Source organism: Budorcas taxicolor, chromosome 6 (genome assembly GCF_023091745.1).
Source record: "Budorcas taxicolor isolate Tak-1 chromosome 6, Takin1.1, whole genome shotgun sequence".
Taxonomy (NCBI): domain Eukaryota; kingdom Metazoa; phylum Chordata; class Mammalia; order Artiodactyla; family Bovidae; genus Budorcas; species Budorcas taxicolor.
In genome coordinates this window covers 71653809-71671567 of record NC_068915.1, presented here as the reverse complement: position 1 = coordinate 71671567, position 17759 = coordinate 71653809, and the positions used below count along the sequence as shown (strand labels likewise).

Sequence of the window (17759 nt, the reverse complement as noted above, 5' to 3'; positions counted from 1 at the left end):
GACCCAAAACCTTTACCCAGACACTCCCTCACAATGGATTAGTCATAAAACATTGTTAGAAAGGACAAGATGGAAGCAATTTAAAAAACACACAAGATATCAGTTCAAGGTGGCTTTTAAGAATTCAAGTCAAAGATTAAATTAAAAAATCAAGCTGTAAGAATGAAAAAGAAAAGGCCAAACAAAATTTTCCAACTTAACCTGTTAACAAAGCCCTGTTTTAAAAATATTATTCTACCAAGAAGCCCCAGTTACTAGCATGAACATTCAGTTGTCACCAAGGAAAACTACTAAAGCTGTTACTGCAATGAACAGTCTTACTTGAATGATTATTTAGCTCTTAAAAGGAAATGGTGATAGTTTCTCATTTGTTTTCTAACATAACCCAAAGCTTAGAGACTTAAAAAAAAAAAAAGTGGCCATGATTTTAAAGTCCAGTAAGACATTAAACTAGTTTATAGTCATTAATAAAGCTACTATATAAACTCCATTAAATCAAAGCAATGTTTACTAATTTATAGAAAGTGATTTTCAAAATGAGATCCTTAAGGATCTTAGTATTCTTAAAATTGATCTCAATTAGGTTAATGTTTATAAAAATGTCTACACCTTTGCTTAAGGCTCTGAAAAATTAAATGTCTTTTCTTTTTTTAAAGCTAGTCACTTTATTCTCAATAAACAGCAATACTCTTCTTATTGATATTGGTGCTATTCCTCAATGAGATAAATACAGGTAAGGTATGTATTTTCCCATATTGTTGACTGAACAAAATATATTGATTTAAAATACATTTTAGGCAATAAGTAACTTCTTGAAATATATAATATTTGAAAACGGAACAGAAAGCTTATGAATCATTCACTGACCAGAATGTTCAATCCTGAAATGTTGGAAAAAAAAAAAAATTAAATAGCTCAGCTGGTAAAGAATCTGCCTGTAATGTCAGAGACTCTGTTTTGATTCCTGGGTCAGCAAGATCTGCTGGAGAAGGGATAGGCTACCCATTTCTGTATTCTTGGGCTTTCTTGGTGGCTCAGCTAGTAAAGAATCTGCCTACAATGCGGGAGACCTGGGTTCAATCCCTGAGTTGGGAAGATCCCCTGGAGAAGGGAACGGCTAACCACTCCAGTATTCTGGCCTGGAGAATTCCATGGACTGTGTAGTCCATGGGGTTCCAAAGAGTTGGACACAACTAAATGACTTTCACTTTCACTCACAGCACATTAAGCTATTATTCAAGGCACGGAAAATTACCATAAATTTCTTAAAGATCATCAGAGGCTAATGTTGGCAAGATGGCAGCCCTGAGGCCTCGGACACAAGGCCAGCCCCACTGTAGGGAGGAGCACAGGGCCTGAGAGATGCCCCTGCCAGTTCCAAGCATCAAGTCTGAAACCAGTAACGAGCTCACTAATTAGTAAGTGATGGACAAGAATACTACATTTAAGGAGAGAAAGACAGGTGGCCGAACAGCAAAGGAATTAAGTAAAACAAAATGGAGAAAGGACAGAGGCCAGTAGCTAAGCCAAAGAACAGTCTGAAGCACCTGAAGTTGACATTTTTATAGGTCAAAACGGTTGAATATTGGCAATTTCAGATATTTCAACTTGACAGAACAGAAGCTTCTATTTTTAAATACTAATATACAACTTAGGACAAATCTACTTATTTTTTCCCCTTAGTAAAGAGGGGCTACAACTCTGTCCACCTGCTGCTACTTCAATTACTTTCTTTGAGATGAGGAATACAACAAATTGTATCTGCAAGACACAAAGAAGCATCTTCTCACAACATGTGTGCCCTTATAAAAGAAATTTTAAAGTTAAAAAAAAACTCATTGCACACTTTCAGTAACAGCAGATTTTTTGTTTTATAACACAAAATAATCCCTAGTAATATTCCTGAAGATGTATGATCTAAAATACCTTAATTTACTTCATGTCTAAGGACTTTACCCTGGATAAAAGAATAATAATTGCTAATATACAACTGAGTACTTACTACAGCTTTGGCATTGTTCTCATCACGTTCATATATTAAGTAATTTAATCCTTACAATAATCTTATGGAGTTGATACTATTATCTCTGTTTCTGAGATAAGAGAAATTGAAACAAAGAGTAAACCAAGGTCACAAAACTATAGTAAGGGACAAAAGCAAGATTTGAATCCAGGCAGTCTGACTCCAGACTTGTATTCTTAAATACTACACCGATACACTACACAAAAATACAGCTATAAAGATATTCATCTCAGAGTTGTTTAAAATAAGCAAAGATTGGAAAACTTTAAAAAACTGACTAGTTAAAAAATATCCAATACAATAGAATTTTATGGTGCCATTAAAAATACTGTTGAGTAAATATTTAATAAGGAAAATGTTCACGATACATGATATGAAAAAGAACGGGAGGTAACAACATAAACTTATTTAAAAACAGGTATTTAAATATGCAAAGAAAAAAAGACCAGAAGAACATCTAACAAAATGTTAACAGTAGTTATATTTCAGGATTAAGTTTATTAAGTGACTGAATCAATTTTCTATAACAAATAAGCATCACTTCTGCAATAAGGAAAATTATTTTTTAAAAAAGATCTTTCAGTTTTAATTACTTTGAAGAATGCCAAATTATATATTCACTTAGATATACTTTATTTTACATATACATTTTTATTTAACTTTACCTTCCAAAAGCTGTGAGCTGACATTGACAAAATCAATTTTCTTCCGAAGATATCGCTGATTCAATTTCCAAATGCATGAAATAAATGCATTCTTTTCAGCAGTGCTGCTGGCAACCCATTTATATATTTTTTCAAAATGTAAATCAAATTCAGGATTTTCCTGCAATAAAAATACATAGTAGATATCTATATTTCAATAAAACAGAAAGCTAAAATCACCATTAAAAATCAACTAAGTGACTTGTAGAAAATGGTTCAGAAAATTCAATTTATAGCAAAAATGTATTTGCCTCCCAAAAGAAGCTGGATTAAAAACAACATAGTTGGGCAATTTCCCTTCTATATCCGTTAGGTCTATATGTGAAAGTACAGGATGTCTACTTAACGGCATGTGTCTCAGCTTCCTAATTTATAAGATGACAATGGTCTTGAGTTTTGATTTTTCTTTTTAAATTGCCTTTGGGGGTTTCAGAGTTACACTTTTTCTTTAATAATGTGCTATTATTCATAACTGTGATTTGACACTAATTCCTTACAACATATGAGAAAAAATACAATATATACCCAAGTGTGGTTTCCAAGAACACATGAGGTGGAAAGCAGGGACTGCTCTTGTTTTCAATTCCGAAAACACAGAATACTTAAGAGTGTTTCAAAAGTAAAAAATACTGGTGGCCTTATTTTAATGAAAAAAAAGTTCAACTGATGTGAGAGAACTGCAGTATGCTCTCTTTATGTCTTTTAAGTCAAATTACAGACATAATTTCATGCCTTGATATTCTCCCTTGAATGCAGAACTACTTGATTACTATATAAAAAATGAAAACATATAGATGTATACTTTTCTTTACATCTATGGAATTAAAAAACAGTCTCAAATGTTTTTAATGTTCTATAGAAGGCTAATCATGCATTCAATTAGTTTAAAGTGTTGTTTAGGGGGATAAAATGTAAATAAAGACCACAAACATGGAAGAAAAGTGATACCAGACGTTTATTATGAAGATCTGAGATAATTAAAGGATTAAGACTTGACATATTATAGTAGGATGGTTGTATTAATTAGTTTATAGCTCAATAAGCAGAACTAAAATGACAAGAGATTTAAAACTTTCATTTACAATGAAAGAGTAATTGCATTAAATTGTTACAGTCACTATGAAGAACAGTATGGAGTCTCCTCAAAAGACTAAAAACAGAGTTGCCATACGATCTAGCAATACCATTCCTGGGCATGTGTTGGACAAAACTATAATCTGAAAAGATACATGCACCCCAATGTCCACTGCAGCACTATTTACAATAGTCAAGACATAGAAACAACCAGATGTCCACCAACAAATGAATGGATAAAGATGATATGGTATATATATACATTGAAATACTACTCAGCCATAAAATAGAATGAAATAATGCCATTTACAACAAATGGATGCAACTAGAGATTATCATACTAAGTGAAGAAAGTCAGAGAAGGACAAATACCATATATCAGTTATATATGGAATATAAAACATGACACAAATGAACTTATCTGCAAAACAGAAACAGACTCACAGACACAGAGAACAAACTTGGGGTTGCCAAGGGGGAGGAAAGGTGGGGGAGGGATACGTTGGGAGTCTGGGATTAGCAGATGCAAACTATATATATATAGAGAGAGAATGAATAAACAAGGTCCAACTGTATAGCACAGGGAACTATATTCAATATCCTGTGATAAACTATAATGGAAAAAATATGAAAAAGAATGTACGTATATGTCTAACTGAATCCCTTTGCTGTACAGCAGAAATTAACACAACACTGTAAATCAACTGTGCTTCAGTAAAATACACTTTAAAAAAAAGGTAATTGCATTAGTATCTATAAAGAAATCTAATAGTCTTGGCAACCAACATGAAACTTGATGGGAAATGATCTCTTTCCTGGGAATATTTCCCATAATGCCATAAAAGAAGCTGAGTGCTCCAGCAGCAACACTCACACAAATCAATGTGTGATGCTAAATGGCTGTTAGGCTATGTATAAAAATTTTATGTTTTATATCCATATATAGCATACATACACCAAGGTGCTTGCATAAAATGAAAAAAAAAATCCATTAAGCAAGTCAGCAATGAGGTGTCAGCTGAGGAACGCATTCAAATAAGCATTTAGCAATGTTAGTGAATTACACAAGTCAATGGGCTTATGAAATGTAAAACTACTGAAGAGAAGAAAGCTTTTTAATAAAGGTGAGTTTCTAAAAAGCCCTTAAAGTATTTTGTCTTAAACAGAAAATCTTTCCTCTTGATCCTTCCCATAATAACAGAAATTATTATATAATGCAAGGTGTTTTTTAAAATCTCATTTTTGTGTTCTTTTCAAATATATACACATGCACCCACACTCAAAGCACCTGTCAGACCCTGTTTTCTACATTCCACATTTTTCTAAAAATTGGGTGCTTTGAAGGAATCAACAAAGGCCCAGTTTTCCCTAAAATACTTAAAGAAAAGGCATTCTCTCCACTTTGAAAGAAATCACAACTCTACAGATATGCAGGACTCTCCTAGACTTGTTTTTGTTTCTTTAAAAAATTTCTGTTTGCACCTGACTCAACTGCTTGTCATTCTGTACAGCTTTTAGATTCTCAGAGGTCTGAATCAGGGTCAGCCTAAACCAGACTTTTTTATCAGACTGCTCTACAAAGGTAGTTTTCACTTCTCTGTGCCTTTTGAATCAATGTCAAGACTTAAAGAACTCACTGAAAGGGCACCTGCAGTTGCAATACTATAAGCCTTGCTTACAGCCCCATCCACAGCACAGAGGACATGCTGCAAAGCACCCCTGAGAGCTCTGGAAGGGCCCCTGGGCTGTGGAGGAAGATGAGGGCAGGGTTAGAGAGGCTGAGGAGGACGAAGCACATGCTTTAACCTGAAGAGCTCTACTTGATTTCTTTTTTTTAATTTAAGGGGTACTGCTGTGAAAAGCCTTGAACTGTCAGGAATAAAGGTGCTCCTTTATCATGATTATCATATTATTCAACCTTCTTGGAATTTGAGAGTGACTTAAGTGAAAGGTGTGATATCTTATTCTTTAATATATTTTATTCTTTCTGGAGTAGGAAATGGCAGCCCAGTTCAGTATTGTTGCCTGGAAAATCCCACGGATAGAGGAGCCTGGTGGGCTACAGTCTGTGGGGTTGCAGAAGAGTTGGGCACGACTTAGTGACGTAACAACAATCATATCCTTTAAAGTCCTTAGAATAAGGGGTGTAACTCAGTGCTATCACTTGAGCCACAATATTCAAATCATGGCTTCACAGGGCCAGCTCAGCTGCCTTAGCTGATGATTCTGCATTAATTTGTGAGGGCTACCTGAGGAAGATTCACTTTGATTATATTTTACGTGATTTTGAATGAGGATTTACCAAAACAATGATTTTTTTTAAAAAACTCACACTACAAACCACCTTAAAATTCATACTAATTCATGGATTCTATACTAAGTATACCTAAGTTAAACAAAGAAATGTACAGTCAAGGTTCAATTCAGTTCAGTTGCTCAGCCGTGTCCGACTCTTTGCGACCTCATGAATTGCAGCACGCCAGGCCTCCTTGTCCATCACCAACTCCCGGAGTTCACTCAAACTCACGTCCATTGAGTTGGTGATGCCATCCAGCCATCTCATTCTCTGTCGTCCCCTTCTCCTCCTGCCCCCAATCCCTCCTAGCATCAGAGTCTTTTCCAATGAGTCAACTCTTCGCATGAGGTGGCCAAAGTACTGGAGTTTCAGCTTTAGCATCATTTCTTCCAAAGAACACCCAGGGCTGATCTCCTTTAGAATGGACTGGTTGGATCTCCTTGCAGTCCAACAGTCAAGGTTATTTTGCTCTAATTATGTAGCTTGTGAACAAACATAATTGCAGCTCAAAAAAACCAACCAACAATGAAACAAGCTTACATATTTACTTATTTTTAGTAGCCTGAGACTGAGAAGTGGGAGAATGGGAGGCTGGACAATACACTGTAGACTAATTCAATGTTAGGTGGTGAACCACTGGGTCACAAAATAAGTTTAGATCATCTTAGAAGTCAACATACTATGTTATAAAATGAAAGACACGTCAAATAAAAAAAGAAAAACATACTTTAATAGCATCCTTGGCATCTACCACAGCCAGGTCTCGAAGGGCCCAAGCAATCTGTCTTTTGTAGAAATCTCCTTTATCAGATTTCTTGACTTTGACCACCTTCACCTGTACAGGGCGTTCAGTTGTCACTGTTGAATAAAACATACACTTTCAATAGAGACATTATTCATTTACTCATTCTTCATTCATTGCAAATAGCTGTCAGATGCCTATTGTTGTTTAGTTGCTAAGCGGACTCTGACCCTTTTAGCGGTTTCTGACTCTCATGGACTGTAGCCTGCCAGGCTCCTCTGTCCATGGGACGTCCTGGGCAAGAATACTTGAGTGGGTTGCCATTTCTTTCTCCAGGGGACCTTCCTGATGCAGGACTGAATCCGTGTCTCCTGCACTGGCAGGCAGATTCTTTATTGCCACCACACGATACTAAAGCAGGAATAGTATTTCATAACAAATGCTATGACTGAGGAATACACAGATTACTAAAAGAAGAATCTAAATCAGGACTAGAGGGTCAGAGGCAGATTCCTTAATTAGTAAAACTCTTGAAACTCAACAATAAGATAAAATATTTTGATTAAAAAATGGGCCAAAGACCTTGACAGACATCCAACCAAAGAAAATACACAAATGGTACATAAACATATGAAAAGGTGCCCCACATCATTTCTCATGGGGAAAATGCAAATTAAAACTATAGTGAGATTCCACTACACACCTACTGTTGCTTAGTCACTAAGTTGTGTCTGACTCTTTTGTGACCCCATAGCCTGTAGCCTGCCAGGCTCCTCTGTCCATGGGGGATTTCCCAGGCAAGAATACTGGAGTGGGTGGTCATTTCCTTCTTAGAATGGCCAAAATCCAGAGCATTGACAATACCAAACACTTGTGAGGATGTACAGCAACATGTACTGTCATTCACTGATGGTGGGAACTAAAAATGGTACAGTCACTTAGGAAGACAGTTTGGCAATTTCCTAACAAAATTAAATATACTCATACCATACAGTCTAGCAATCATGTTCCACAGTATTTACTAAAAGAATCTGAAAATATGCCCACACAAAAACCTGCACACAGATGTTTATAGCTGCTTTATTCAAAACTGACAACCTGGAAGCAACCAAGATGTCCTTTAGTAGGTGAACGGATAAATAAATTGTGGTATATCTGGACAATGGAATGTTATGTAGTGCTAAAAACAAGAAAGCTGTAAGCCATGAAAACCAGTGGAGGTAACTTAAATGCATATTACTAAATGAAAGAAACCAATCTGAGAAGGCTACATACTATTTGATTCCAATTACTATTTGGTCTTCTGGAAAAGGCAAAACTATGGGGACAGTAAAAAGATAGGTGGTCACCAGGAACTGGGGAAGAGATAAACATGCAGAGCAGAGAATTTTTAGGGCAGTGACAATACTGTATGACATTATAATGATAGATATATGTCATTATCCATTTGTCAAAACCAACACCAAGATTGAACCCTAAGGTAAATTATGGACTTCAGGTGATTATAATTTGTTAATGTAGGTTTATTCTTGGTAACAAATGTACCATTGTGGTGAGTGGTAGAGAAAGGCTATGCATGTAAGGGTAAAGGTGTATATGGGAATTCTCTGTACTTTCCTCTCAATATTCTTATAAACCTAAAACTGCTCTAAAAAAATAATAAAGTCTTAAAATGTATTAATGCTAATAAGAATGATCATTTATGAGGGTATAAAAAATCTAGGAATAAATAAATGCTTAGGAGTAAATACAACACATGTGCAAAAGCCTTTATGGAAAGTCTTTAAAACTATAATCCTTGTTGAAAGGTATTAAAGAAGACCAAGAGAACCACACCATATGCATGAACAAGATTTTATATAAAAATGCATGTTCTCTCTAAAGTGAACTATAGATTCAAAACAATTCCAATAAAAATCCTAACAAAATTTGGAACATAACAGGTTGATTATAAAATTTAGATAAAACAACAAAATACCCACAAGACAACATAAAAACCAGATATAAGAAAGTGCCCAGAAAAAAACAAACACTCATCACTACAAACGTGGACACAGGTAAATCAAAAACTGAAATATGAAAGGTAAAATTATAAAACTTGTAGATGGTAATACAGAATACTTTTAAGGGCTTCCCTGGTGGCTTAGACGGTAAAGAATCTGCCTCCAATGCAGGTGACCTGGGTTTCATCCCTCGGTAGGGAAGATCCGCTGGAGAAGGGAATGGCAACCCACTCCAGTATTCTGGAGAATTCCTTGGACAGAGGAGCCTAGTGAGCTACAATGCATGGGGTCACAAAGAGTGAGACACGACTGAGCAACTCATACATGACATGACACATGACAGGGTAGGGAAGGACATCTTAAACAAGAGACAAAAAGCCCACAAATGGTCACATAAATGATCAGATTGATTAATCTGATTTCATTAAAATTATAAATGTCATCAAAAGGCATCATAAAAAGTGAAACCACAAGCCACAAACCAGGATGCATGTAACCAACAAATTAGCACCCACATTATATAAAGACCTCAAAGAATCAACCAACCAAAAAGGACAACCAACACAGTAGAAAAATGAACAGAAAGCTTAAACAGGCAAATTTAGGCAATCAATGGCTAATAAATTCATGAACAGAGACTTAATTTCACTTTTATTTAGGGAAATACAGTTTAAAACCACAATGAGATTCTATTTTACACTCGCCAGATTGGAAACAACTGATAGTCTGTCAAAACCCAGTGTCAAAACCAAGTTAAGACTAAGATGTGGAGAACCCAAAATACACACTGCCTGTGGGAGTGCAATCAGTACAACTACTTTTGAAAATAATTTGTGATTATAGTGTTGAACATTCACATGCCTGTGACCCAGCAATCTCATACTTAGCTATCTACCCCAGAAAATTCTTGCCTATACACTGGCAGACAAGGACAAACATGTTTTGCTGCCTAAATAGAAAAACCTGGAGACAAATCTCCTGGTCATCACTAGTAGGATGGGTAAGTAAACAGTTGTACTCTCAGAAGAGAACACTACATAACAGTGGAAATAAAACACTTACCAGCCATGGGAGAAAAACAGGTAACACTCACTAACATGAACCTACTGATGAGTGGAAGTCACACATGAATACGTGTGTTAAAATGCAATTTATGCTCAGTTTAAAGCAAATCTAACAATGTATTATTTGAGATTACAAACATATATGGCAAAATGATATAGAAAAGCAAGGAAATAGTAAATCAAACTCAGGATACTCGTCACCTCTTAATGAGGGAGGGAAGGGAATGGGAGCAGGGCAGGGCACACAAGAGACTTCAAAGGCAACAGTAATATTCCTTTTATTCTGGGTGGTGGCTACACAAGTGTTCCTACCTTTATATGTTACAGAAGTGCTTTTGTATCTTTTTAAGATTTAATTAAAGACAACTGAAAAAAATGAGTTTGCTGGCCCAACAGTTTTTCCAATCACAGAGACAATGAGAATATTTTATAAACAACCAGGAAATGTCTCCAAGGAATAAAAGAAATCCTTCCTTATTAAACACTCACCTGTGGCACACAAAAAACAATTCTTTTTCTTTTTTCCTGCCTTGCAGACATTGACAATACTCAGCAGGCGTTCGTCATTTGGAGTAAAAATGTCTCTTTGTAATGCATGCTTGATTGCTGTCATCTTTACTCAGCTGAAAAATTCAGAGTATAGATTATTACATTTGTCAAAATCATTCTTCTTATATTGTTCCATTTAGGATTAGGAAAAGACCTTATTTATGGTTAATAAGCATGGGGAAATAATTTCACACATTTGTACACCTACATCATAAAGATAAAAAGCTGTGTGTTTGGAAAAGAAATTAGAGAACCAGTATTATCAAACTCTAAGATCTTTTGATGTGCTCACCAAATACTAAATATTTTTTTAAAAGATTTAAGAAAAATTAAAAGGCCCATTCCCAATATTTAAATATAAATTTCCTATATAAATACTTTTACAATTCAACAACAAAAAAACAAATAACCCAATTAAAAATTGAGCAAAGGGTTTGGGAGACATCTCTCCAAGGAAGAAGACATATGAATGGTTAAAAATGACATGGAAAGATGCTCAACATCATTAGCCATTAGGGAATCATAAATTAAAACAATGAGATACCTACCACTTTACACCTGCTAGGATGGCTAAAATTAGAGAGACAAGTGTTGGTAAGGGAACTCTCATATACTCCTGATGATTGTAAAATACTGCAGCTGCTCTGGAAAATAATTTGGTGGTTCCTCAAATAGTTAAATGTGAATTTACCACATGACCCAGCAATTCCACTCCTAGGTACATACTTAAGAGAACTGAAAATGTATGTCCACACAAAAACATGCCCATAAATGTCCACTGCAGCATTATTCACAATAGCCAAAAGTGGAAACATCTCAAACGTCCTGGGGAACAACAAAATGAAACATATCCATACAGTGGCATATTATTTGGCCATAAAAAGGAGCTAAGTACTGATACATACTACTGACACACAGATGAATCCTAAAGACATTATGTTAAGTGAAAGAAGTCAGTTGCAAAGGGCCACATATTTCATGATTCCATGTATATGAAATGTCCAGAGTAGGCAAATCCACACCGACAAACTGATTTCTGGTTGCTAGGGGTAGGGGGCAAGCAGGCATGACTGCTAATGTGTATGGGGCTTCTTTTGGGGGTGATGAATATGTCCTTCAATTAGACAGTATTGATGGGTGTATAACCCTGTGGATATACTGAAAACCACTGAATTATATACTCGAAAAGGGTGAATTTTATGGTATATTAATTATATCTCAAAAAAGCTGTTGTTAGAGAATAGTTTTCTACTCGTCTTCCTTTTCTCATCTAATTCAACGTCCTTTTTTCAAATATCAACTTAAAGATTTTTTAACATCTCTTTTCAATTTTATTTATTAAATATACTGAATACATATTTGTGTGTGTGTGTGTGTGTGTGTGTGTATGTATTACTATTTCCAATGCAGGTGTATAGTATTTAACACATGTGAGCTGGCTTACAAAATTAACTTCTACTCCTAACACTGTTTCTATGGGAAAATGAAGAAATTATGAGTTTTAAATAAATGACTTTGAATGTATTTTTATAATACAATGACTCTTTTGAAAACTCCTCTATTTTACTCAATTTGTAACATTTCTATCTCTGCTCCAACTAAAAAAAATTGCTTTTCTCAGAAAAACCACATCTTCCCACTTCCATCCCTATTCCCTCATCTCAGCCTCCAGTCTTCTGATCTCCCCTTCCATCCTGTTCTCTTAGAACATCTGGCCTCTCCAAGCTTAATTTCTTTCCCAGTGTAGCCTGGAGGCAGTGTTTATTTCCATACACCCACACCATTCCTTTCAATGATCTTGCTCCATTTGTAGACCAGTTCACCCTGCTCATCAATCTCATCAACTGTCTTTTTTTCTCTCCTTCTCCTGGGCTACCATATGGCACTTAAGAAGGTCTCATATCCCTATCCATTGTACTCATTACAACTTTTAAATCCAATCGATGCTAAACTTTCAATGTTGCTCAGCAATTCCTTAACACTTCCTTTGACGATCCCTCTTCCTACTCCATCGGTGTTGCAAATCCTTACTTCTCTCCTTCAACCCCTAATTCTGTCAGTCTACTCCCTCTCTGCAAATGACTTCACCATCTACCCTTCACCATCTATTTAACACCACAGCATCTGGTTACCTCTTTGCAAGCTTCCATAACCCCAAAACTCTCAACAAATAATATTAAAACATATCTTTCATCATAATATGCCCTTGCTCGACACTTCTTCATCTTGCTACATTCCATTTTAACCTCCATTCCACCCATTATAAACTGTCTATGTTACTATCTCTTCATATGTTCTAGATCCTACACATATGCTAAAAGCTCAACTCTATCCTTTGCTGAAGCCACCCTGGATACTGGCCAGTTTGCTTTTCTAACTCCAGGCTCTTGTTCATGCAATTTCTTTTTTCTCAAATTCTTTTCTCCCTGGAAAATTCCAATTCATCCTGCTAAAATAAGATCTCTTTTGTGAAATAGTCACACACGCCAAAAAAAGAAAAAAAAAAAAATCCTTTCCTACTTCTCTAACATTTCCCCTCTACTCTGTTAACACAGCACTTACAAACCATATTGTCCAGCTAGTTGTATTCTTTTCCCCATTAAGAGTATTTCCTAGCAGGCAAGGCCTGTGTCTTATTCATCCTTATATTCCCAGAACTTGGCAAAGACATAGCAGACAGTAAATAAATTCAACAAAATGAAGGTACCAAATAACCTGACAGCTAAAAGCATTTTCCTAATTTTCCTTCATCTACACATAATTTATCCTTTCTGGTCCTACTGCCAAAGTACAATCGAGGTTCACACCAACTACATCTATTTAACACCATAGCATCTGGTTACCTCTTTGCAAGCTTCCATAACCCCAAAACTCTCAACAAATAATATTAAAACATACCTTTCATCATAATATGCCCTTGCTCAACACTTTTCTAATGCTCCCCAAGACAAACCTTTCACTCCAAGCCCTCTGATCATTCTAGCCTTTAAATCTTTGCTTAGGATATTTTCCATGCAGAGGGTATCATCTACCCAAATCCTAAGAACATTCCATAATTTACATGAACTTGATTCAACACAGTCAATCCTAAAGGAAATCAGTCCTGAATGTTCAGTGAAAGGGCTGATGCTGAGGCTAAAACTCCAATACTCTGGCCATCTGATGCAACAAACTGACTCCTTGAAAAAGACCCTGATGCTGGGAAAGGTTGAAGGAAGAAGCAGATGACAGAGGATGAGATGGGTGAATGGCATCACTGACTTGATGGAGATAAGTTTGAGCAAGCTCTGGGAGTTGGTGATGGACATGGAATCCTGGCACGCTGCAGTCCATGGGGGTCACAGAGTCGGACATGACTGAGCAAATAAACTGAACTGATTCAATACAGACCTTAATCCAAATTGATCTCTCCTCTCAACTGCTATACCACTTATTGCATTTGTTAAACATACAGCACTTGCTGTCCAACTGGTTCATAAAGTCACAAGTTCCTGGATCTCAAGAACTCTCTTCAAGGGACGGGGGGATGGCTGGGGGAGGAGGTGTTTTAGCAGTTTCATGTTCTTTGTAAGTGCTAAACAAATACCTCTTGAGGAAATCTAAGCTGAATTATAAAAACTGGTTAAATGAATAAATGACTATTAGTGGTCAGCATCTATCACCCAATCCCTCTTTGGTCAAAAGCAAGGACTGACAATATGGTTAAGTGGTAAAAACAAGAGAGGAACTCGGCACAGTTGATAAAGAAGTTAGGCAGAATGAAAAGCACTACACATTCAGCAAACACTGATGCCTACTAAGTGTGAGGCAAAATTGTAGGTACCATGGTGAATATGACAGACATATCCAGGAAGACTTCCCTGGTGGTTCAGATGGTAGAGCGTCTGTCTACAATGCGGGAGACCCGGGTTCAATCCCTGGGTTGGGAAGAACCCCTAGAGAAGGAAACGGCAATCCACTCCAGTACTGTTGCCTGGAAAATCCCATGGACAGAGGAGCCTGGTAGGCTACAGTCCATGGGGTTGCAAAGAGTCGGACACGACTGAGCGACTTCACTTCACTTCTTCATCCACGAAGACAGGAAGATTCTTGCCTCCAACGGCATCTACTTTATAAAGATGGCGTGAGTAACTCTCCAGTGTTTATAATACTTTTTTGGTAAGTCAGTGAATAAATCATTAGAAGTTCTTTAAAACTATTTTCCAGGTATAAGAACCCATGTCTGACCACGTTCCAGAGACAGTCAGCCACAATACTCTATGTCGGTCCTTGTTTCCTTAAATCCAGCCGGATCACTACAGGATGTGGCAGATAACTTGTAAGCAGTACTGTCATGAGAGTGAGTGCGTGTGGGTAAGTACCCTGTCTGCTATCCAGACACCTTAGTACATGGAGCACTGAAGATAACACGCCACAGCATGGCAACAGGGAAATGCACTTATGAGATTTAGAAGAAAATGAAAGAAAGAAAGTGAAGTCGCTCAGTCGTGTCCGACTCTTTGCGATCCCATGGACTGTAGCCTATCAGGTTCCTCCATCCACGGGATTTTCCAGGCAAGAATACTGGAGTGAGTTGCCATTTCCTTCTCCAGGAGATCTTCCTGGCGCAGGGATTGAACCCGGGATCTTCCCGATCCAGGGATTGAACCCGGGTCTCCCGTATTGCAGGCACACACTTTACCATCTGAGCTACCCAGGGAAGAAGAAAATGAGGGTTTGGACAAAGAAGGGGAAGGTACTGCCACGCCCTCCCCTCCTGGTCCAAGCCAAAGAACAAACTGTTCAAGACCGTTTTTTACGATGAAATCTGATTTTCATGGGCGGAACCGGAAAAGGACGTCTGGGCTGCCCTCCCAGCCTCCCAGGATAACAAGGGGGTAACGGGATCCTCCCACCGGCCTCTCCGCCTTACCCAGAAGGGCTGGGAAAGAGAAGGGGGCTTTGACGGCGGAGGGAGCAATACCCAGCCCCCGGCGCTAGACCAGCACCGGGACTGAGGAGCCGCCTCAGACCTTGGCGTCCACCCCTCCGTTCATTTGTCCGCCGCCGCCAGGACCGCCCGGCAGCCGCGGCCGAAGGCTTACCGCAAGGCCGGACCGAGCCCGGCTGTGCCGAGGCGGGTCCTCCAAGACGGAGACCGGACAGGACTGCGGCGGCCACCGTTACTAGGATGAACCCCGAATTAAGCAGTGAACTGGAAGCAGCCGTCCGGCCACCACTTCCTATATCCGGGCACGTGACACACCTCCCTGCCGGAAGTCGGTTGGGTTGAGAAGGAAGCAGTCGCGGCTTTGGCCTTGGTAAGGGGGTGGGGTGGCATCACGGACTCGATGGATATGAGTCTGAGTGAACTCCGGGAGATGGTGATGGACAGGGAGGCCTGGCGTGCTGCGATTCATGGGGTTGCAAAGAGTCGGACACGACTGAGCGACTGAACTGAACTGAACTGAACTGAACTGAAGGGGGTGGGGTCAGGTCTCCCCGGAGGGGCGTGTCTAGGACAGGCAGGAGCGGGTCTTGTCGCTGGAGACTGACTCCGGACCTGGGGGATTTGGTGTGCGTATTCCTTTCTCTAGAAGACTTATTTATTCAGCTATTTTCAACAGTTCACTTAAGAAGAGATCTAATCAAATGTTTTCTTTTTTGCACACCTGAAGTTCAGTTAAATCTAGATCAGACCAGTTCAGTTCAGTTCAGTCGCTCAGTCGTGTCCCTATGAACTTTGAGACCCCATGGACTGCAGCTTGCCAGGCTTCCCTGTCCATCACCAACTCCCATGAGCTTGCTCATACGCATGTCCTTCGAGTCGATGATGCCATCCAACCATCCCATCCTCTCTCATCCCCTTCTGCCTTCAATCTTTCCCAGCCTCAGGGTCTTTTCCAGTGAGTCAGTTCTTCGTAGCAGGTGCCAAAGTATTGGAGTTTCAGCTTCAACATCAGTCTTTCCACTGAACATTCAGCACTGATTTCCTTAAGGATTGACTGGTGCGATCTCCTTGCTGTCCAAGGGACTCTCAAGAGTCTTCTAAAACACCACAGTTCAAAAGCATCAATTCTTGGGTGCTCAGTTTTATTTATAGCCCAACTCTCACATCCATACATGACCACTGGAAAAACCATAGCCTTGACTAGATGGACCTTTGTTGGCAAAGTTATGTCTCTGCTTTTAAATATGCTGTCTAGGTTGGTCATAACTTTTCTTCCAAGGAGTAAGCATCTTTTAATTTCATTGCTGCAGTCACCATCTGCAGTGATTTTGGAGCCCCTCAAAATAAAGTCAGCCACTGTTTCCACTGTCTCCCCATCTATTTGCCATGAAATGATGGGACTGAATGCCATGATCTTCGTTTTCTGAATGTTGAGCTTTAAGCCAGCTTTTTCATTCTCCTCTTTCACTTTCATCAAGAGGCTCTTTAGTTCCTCTTTGCTTTCTGCCATAAGGGTGGTGTCATCTGCATATCTGAGATTACTGATATTTTTCCCGGCCCTGTTGATTCCAGCTTGTGCTTCATCCAGCCTGGCATTTCACATGATATGCTCTGCATATAAGTTAAATAAGCAGGGTGACAAGATACAGCCTTGACATACTCCTTTCCCAATTTGGAACCAGTCTGTTGTTCTGTGTCCAGTTCTAACTGTTGCTTCTTGACCTGTATACAGATTTCTCAGGTGTCAGGTAACATGGTGTGGTATTCCCATCTCTCGAAGAATTTTCCACAGTTTTTTTGTGATCCACACAGTCAAAGGCTTTGGTGTAGTCAATAAAGCAGAAGTAGATGTTTTTCTCAAACTCTCTTGCTTTAAATCTAAATCTAGATACTTGCAGGTTATAGCATGGAGAGTTTAAATGAGTTAAATCAGAATGGGGGAGGGGGCAGCAGGTATCTTGCTGGGGCCAAGATAACAGCACTTTTTTTCTTCTTCTTTCTTTCTTAATTTTTTTAGGTCCCACAGTATGCAGGATCTTCGTTCTCCAATCAGGGAAGGAACCTGTACCCCCAGGAGTGGAAGCATGGAGCCTTAACCACTGGACCACCAGGGAAGACCCCACCAGCACATTTAATATCTTACAGGAAGAGTCTCATATGCTGTAGAGGTCCACTGATGTAGTGACATTGACATTTAAAAATTGTTCTGTAGAGCAGCTTCTAGAGACAGTGTCAGACTTTATTTTTGGGGGCTCCAAAATCACTGCAGATGGTGACTGCAGCCATGAAATTAAAAGACGCTTACTCCTTGGAAGAAAAGTTATGACCAACCTAGATAGTATATTAAAAAGCAGAGACATTACTTTGCCGACTA

At 38.5% G+C, this 17759-nt stretch overlaps 1 protein-coding gene across 1 annotated transcript in view; it reads right to left on the bottom strand.

The window, feature by feature from the left end:
• The window catches only part of EXOC1 (exocyst complex component 1), a 54440-nt gene extending 38766 nt beyond the window's left edge, over positions 1–15674 (bottom strand). The window contains exons 1-4 of the mRNA XM_052641966.1: positions 15540–15674; positions 10396–10529; positions 6825–6955; positions 2689–2848 (exon numbers count right to left, since the gene is read on the bottom strand). Of these exons, the coding sequence (XP_052497926.1) occupies positions 2689–2848; positions 6825–6955; positions 10396–10519 (415 nt within the window). The 5' untranslated portion in view covers positions 10520–10529; positions 15540–15674. The remainder of the gene's footprint in view (positions 1–2688; positions 2849–6824; positions 6956–10395; positions 10530–15539) is intronic.
• Between the last annotated feature and the right edge of the window lie 2085 nt (positions 15675–17759).